The sequence below is a fragment of the Peromyscus eremicus genome, chromosome 9 (assembly GCF_949786415.1).
Source record: "Peromyscus eremicus chromosome 9, PerEre_H2_v1, whole genome shotgun sequence".
In the NCBI taxonomy this organism is placed as follows: Eukaryota; Metazoa; Chordata; class Mammalia; order Rodentia; family Cricetidae; genus Peromyscus; species Peromyscus eremicus.
This window is the reverse complement of record NC_081425.1, coordinates 65,660,711-65,666,710: the sequence shown is the minus strand read 5'-3', so window position 1 is coordinate 65,666,710 and position 6,000 is coordinate 65,660,711. Positions and strand designations below refer to the sequence as shown.

General features: G+C 44.8%; 1 protein-coding gene across 1 annotated transcript in view; it reads left to right on the top strand.

Annotated features, from left to right (window-relative positions):
* The first annotated feature begins 391 nt into the window (after nucleotides 1-391).
* Parp4 (poly(ADP-ribose) polymerase family member 4) overlaps nucleotides 392-6,000 on the top strand; it is an 88,462-nt gene continuing 82,853 nt past the window's right edge. The window contains exons 1-2 of the mRNA XM_059273074.1: nucleotides 392-517; nucleotides 3,857-3,989. Coding sequence (XP_059129057.1) covers nucleotides 435-517; nucleotides 3,857-3,989 — 216 coding nt within the window. The 5' untranslated portion in view covers nucleotides 392-434. The remainder of the gene's footprint in view (nucleotides 518-3,856; nucleotides 3,990-6,000) is intronic.

Sequence of the window (6,000 nt, the reverse complement as noted above, 5' to 3'; positions counted from 1 at the left end):
GCAAAGCTACACAGAGAAACCCTGTCTCGAAAAAAACAAAAACAAAAACAAGATGCCATCTCACTACCAAATTACCAGATTGCCGATTCTCTGAATAGAGCTTAGATTAAACATTCAATTCCTGGCAGGGCGTGGTGGCACACACCTTTAATCCTAGAACTCTGGAGGTAGAGGTGGGTGGATCTCTCTGAGTTGGAGGACAGCCAGGACTACACAGAGAAAGCCTGTCTTGAAAAGGAAAAAAGACTGAATTTCTGGTTTTTGCCTGTATGGCAGTCAGCACAGAGCAGTTGCATTTTCAATGACGTGCATTGTGAACCTGTAGAAAGAATTCTAAGAGTCATAATATCAGCCATGGAAACGAAAAAGTATTCCAAAAACAACACATTAATATTGCTGCAAGCTGGACTAGTCATGTTAGTGTTGGGTTTTGGATGGGACAGGTGGTTCAAGAGGACGCTATGACAAATTCCTGGGGACCAAGGAGTTTGTTATTAACACCATGGGCAACACCAAGGTTGGGACTCCAGAGTGTTCAGGCCCCAACACCAGAGAGAGACCTTGTGGCTTCTTTTTATACTTTTTGTAGGGTGGAAGGTACACAGGAAGAGCCCGCAGCCAGGCTCCCTGATTCATGGCAGGAGGCAGGGAAGGGGGCAGGGAACAAGATGTGACACCATTTGATGAAGAGTCACGTCCCTAAAATCACTGTCAGGGATGCTCACTGAAAAGTGACTCCTTAGAAGCTGTGGCTTGAGCAGCTGTAATCCCAGGACACAGAGGCTCGGGCAAAAGAATTGTTGCAGGTTCAAGACTGGGTTAAAAAATGTGTACCAGGCCAACGAGGGCTACGTAAAAAACTGTCTCAAAAATTATGTGTGTGTGTGTGTGTGTGTGTGTGTGTGTGTGTGTATGTATATATGTATAATTTAGAAAAATGTCATACAAGACCCATTATAATGAGTAATTAAGATATACTCATAAGAAATGCTTCTTAGGGGACTGAAGAAATGGCTTAGCAGTTAAGAGTACATACTCTTACAAAGGACCCAATTTAAGTTCCCAGCATCAGTGACAGCTGGCTGGCTCCCAATGCCTGTGATTTCAGTTGTAGTTGAATGTAACATCTCTGGTCTCCAAGGGCACCTGCACTCATATGTACACACCGCACCCAATGAACACACATACACAATAAACATTTTAAAAACATTTTTAATGGGAAAATATCTGAAGAGCAAACAAAGGAACCCTACAAAGGAGACTAGAGATTAGCTTGATTACAGATGTTTCAGGCCTTCAGGTTCTATCCTCAGCACTGTGAAAATAAGGAACTATTTATAATTCTGGAGCTGGGGGTGCAGCCAGTACTAGAGCATGTGCTTAGCATGCTCCAGAATGAAAAAAAAGAAAAAAATAACAGAACACACAGCAACTGTAAGCTCGTGGAGGTATCTGAGACTACGGTGGTGGTTTCTCTGCACGGGTCCTGCCCTCTCCTACGGGCTGTCTGAAGGCCCCTCCCAGGCTAGTCACGGGAACACAAATGTCAAAAGGTCTTATAATAAAAACCCGGAGCCTGGTATTGGGGTGACAGCTGAAAGATCGAAGAAGCAGAGTAAGCCACAGCCACCACCTCTTCCCTCACCAGCTCCTCAGCCTGGAAGAGCTCCAGCGGAAAGAGCCTTCTAGCTGAAAGGGACGCTTCTGCCGGAAAGCCTTTAGTTCCGTCTCCTCACTCCATACATGCCTTTCTCCGCCCTGCCATATTACTTCCTGTGGTTAAAGGCTGGTGTGCTTCCCAAGCAAAGGCATGAGATCTCAAGTGCTGGGACCAAAGGTGTGTGCCACCACTGCCTGGTTCTGGTTTCTCTCCCAGACTAAGTCAATCTCATGTAGTCCAAGATGGCCTCGAACTCACAGAGATCCAGATGGATCTCTGCCTCCTGAGTGCTAGGATTAAATGTGTGTGCCACCACTGCCTGGCCTCTATGTCTGATCTAGTGGCTTGTTCTGTTCTCCGATCTTCAGGCATATTTTATTAGCATACACGGTTTATCACCACAAGTCACCCTTCCTTGTTTTGCCTTGTTGGTTTGCATTTGTTTTATTCTCTTTTCCATGTATGTGTGCATGTAGAGTTCAGGCTTAGTGGCAGGTGCCTTTGCCCTCTGCCTCTGTTCACCTTTTCACTCTAGTTTTATTGCCTTTCTGAGGGAGGATCCTGATAATGAGACTCTGGTCCACAGTGGAGGAAAAGCTAATGGTTGGTTCATCGTTGCGCTGATAATACAAACATGGCATTGGCTCCGTTATCTCAGAGCTACAATGATGCACAAGGTTGATGGGTCCCAGCTCCACTCCCCAAAGGCCCTACCATGCAGTCCTCTGAGCCTGCCACACTGCCCTGTAGCTGCTTGTGAGGAGTGGGCCGAGCTGCCCGTCTTGCTGGAACACTTGAGTTGAGTGTTTATGGCACAGTTCAAGCATCAACCAGAAGAGATGAATTGTGGGAGAATACACAGGCCAACGAGAACGTCTGTGCAGTAGTCAGATTCTGCCGCATATTAAACACCCACATGTAATTCACTTTCCCAAGGAAAGGGTTGTAGTCTGCCTCCATTCAAGTCTGACTCACTCAGAAAGCTGCTATGGGATGTTCTGTATGGCAAATGTGTTGCTAATTAGTCAATAAATAAAACACTGATCGGCCATTGGCTAGGCAGGAAGTTTAGGCGGGACAAGGAGGAGAATAAAGCTGGGAAGTGGAAGGCTGAGTCAGAGAGACACTGCCAGCCGCCACAATGACAAACAGCATGTGAAGATGCCAGTAAGCCACGAGCCTTGTGGCAAGGTATAGATTAATGGAAATGGATTAATTTAAGCTGTAAGAACAGTTAGCAAGAAGCCTGCCACGGCCATACAGTTTGTAACCAATATAAGTCTCTGTGTTTACTTGGTTGGGTCTGAGTGGCTGTGGGACTGGCAGGTGAGAGAGATTTGCCCTGACTGTGGGCCAGGCAGGAAAACTCTAGCTACAGAAAGCAGTGAGTCACATTCTCTGGAAAGATGGGAAGTTCTGCACAGGAGCATGGGACAGTGGTGGGGGATTATGAAGGCTGAAACTAGATTCCAGTCCTGTACCTTTTTTATACTGAGTCATGTGACTTTGGGCACAGTTCCTCCTCTGTGAAATGGGGATAAAGTGTCAAATCTATAATTAAGCTGGGGATGTAGCTGATTGCTGGAATGCTTGCCTAACATGCCCTGGTTTCAACCTCAAGTGCCATATAAACTGTCTGTAGTGGCTCATGCCTGTAATCCCAGCACTTTAGAGGTGGAATCTGGGGTCCAAAGTGACTACATAAAACAGTATCTCAAAAAAACAAGTTGACATATCACAGAGATATTTGCACATCAGTGTTTGTTCACTATTGTGATAAATTATGGAACCAACCTAGGTGTCCAACAACAGGAACAGATAAGGAAAATGTGATGTACATACACAATCGAATTTTCTTCAGCAATGAAGAAGAACAAAATTATGTTGTTTGCAGAAAAATGGATACAAGTAGATTAAAGCAATCACAGAAAGACAAATATGTTTTCTCTCCTTTGTGCTTGGTGAATTTCATATAAATATCTAAGATCATACATGTATGTGTATTTATGTAGTTATATGTGTGTATATAGCAGAAAAACTGTCTAGGAGGACAGAGAAGATCAACAGGAGTGAAAAGGGGTAGAGATATGAAAGGGAGTGTGTTCCATGTATAATATACACATATATGAAACTTAAAGATCAAATAATTACCACAACAAGCAGAAGCCTATGACTCAAAACTGTCTTTTCTTTCAGGATGACTTTGGGAATCTTTGCAAATTGTATTTTCTGCTTGAAAGTCAAATACTTACCTCGTCAACAGAAGAAAAAGCTGCAAGCTGATATTAAAGAAAATGGTGGAAAGTTTTCCTTTTTATTAAATCCTCAGGTACTTCCAAATCTCACTGCTTACTCTCTGATTAATACGAACTTTCAGGGAACATGGCTCGTTAGAGAGTAAGCAGAGAAGACTGACAACAGGAGACGCTGGGCCATCGTCCCCTGGGGGATGGATCAGAAGAAGCCGACGATGCCAGAGGACCCAGCCCAGTCTTCTGCTCAGGGAGTTTCCTAACATTGTCCCAGCCCTGTGAATCTGCTATCATTTGGGTTTAGCCAAAGATGTAAATAGAATTTCAAACCAGCCACACCTGGTCTTAAAAGAGAAAAGTCATGTTGTACCTGCTTGCAAACGGCACGCTGTTTCACTGGCCAGTGGGTCGGTGCAGGCCTGACCGCTGGGGGCCAAAGTGTAGTGTGAACTAGTTAGTCCTTTCGGTGGGAGCTTATCTCATAAGAGCTGAAGGAAGCTACAGCTTCTCAAGAGGTGAACTGAAGGCCTAAGCATTCAGATACAGTTTCACAAGTGGACACTATCTTAAAAATGTTAAGGCAATTTCCCCTTTTTTAAGAAGACAAAATGGAAGTCTAAAGGCATTATGTCCCAGAATTGCTGGCCCTGTCTTTTCCTCTTCCCTCTGTTAATAGGTCTGACCCTGGCTGCCTCTCCCTGGGTCCATCCCAGGTACTAGCCATAGAGAGCCTCATCTACTCTAGGAAGCAAGTACAATTCCAGCAGGGTACCACAAAGAGAATATCCTCACTTGCCTCCAATTCAGGCACAGTTGTGCATGCTTCCATCACATGGCTTCCTGACTTCCCAGCCTCACCATTTCCATGGGTGGACAGATAATCCACTTAAAAGTAGTAAGTTAGCTGGGCGGTGGTGGCACACGCCTTTAATCCCAGCATTCGGGAGGCAAAGCCAGGCAGATCTCTGAGTTCGAGGCTGGCCTGGTCTACAGAGTGAGATCTAGGACAGGCACCAAAACTACACAGAGAAACCATGTCTTGAAAAAACAAAAACAAGAAAAAGAAAAAAGAAAAGTAATAAGTAAGCCAGGCAGTGGTGGCGCACACCTTTAATTCCAGCACTTGGGAGCAAGAGGCAGGTGGATCTCTGAGTTCGAGGCCAGCCTGGTCTACAGAGCAAGTTCCAGGACAGCCAGGGCAGTTACACAGAGAAACCCTGTCTCAAAAAAAGAAAGAAAGAAAGGAAGGAAGGAGAGAGAGAGAGAGAGAGAGAGAGAGAGAGAGAGAGAGAGAGAGAGAAAGTAGGAAAGAAAGAACAAGTACTAAGTAAGCTGTCTTCTGGGTAAAGAGCTGCCCATGGTCTCTGCTGTTTGGGAAACTCACATATTGTGTATGAGACCTTTCAGACTTTTATTTATTTATTTTTACACACACACACACACACACACACACACACACACACACATATATAATCTGTGGCAAATGAAAAAAGAGAGATCCTATCTCAAACAAGGTAGACATGAAGACTGGCATCCAACGTTGTCCTCTGACCTTGACATGCACAGTATAGCTTATATGTGCACCCACACTCATACAGATGAACAAACACATCACCTACATACACACATGTATGTACTCCCAGTTTTTAAAAAACTAAGTAGAACTACAAAGTAGCAAAATACACTTATTGGTAGCTCCCTTTCCTTCCTTCCTTTCTTCCTTCCTTCCTTCCCTCCTTCCTTCCTTTCTTTCTTTTGTTTTTTGATTTTTGAGACAGGGTTGCTCAGTTCCTGGCTGTCCTGGAACTCACTCTGTAGACCAGGCTGGCCTCAAACTCACAGAGATCTGCCTGCCTCTGCCTCAAGAAGTAACAGGACAAGTCCATAAAGATGTATGCATGAGTACATTCACAGCATGGAGAACTTGGTAGTAACCTGTGATGTAGACCATCTGTACCCAAAGTGAAATCACTGTTGGTATAGGGCAGGGAATGTCGCTCAGTGGTAGAGCACTTTCCCAGCATGATCATGGCTCTAGGTTTGCTCTAGAACTGTGGTTGGGGTGGGGCGGAGTGGGGGGAACGATAC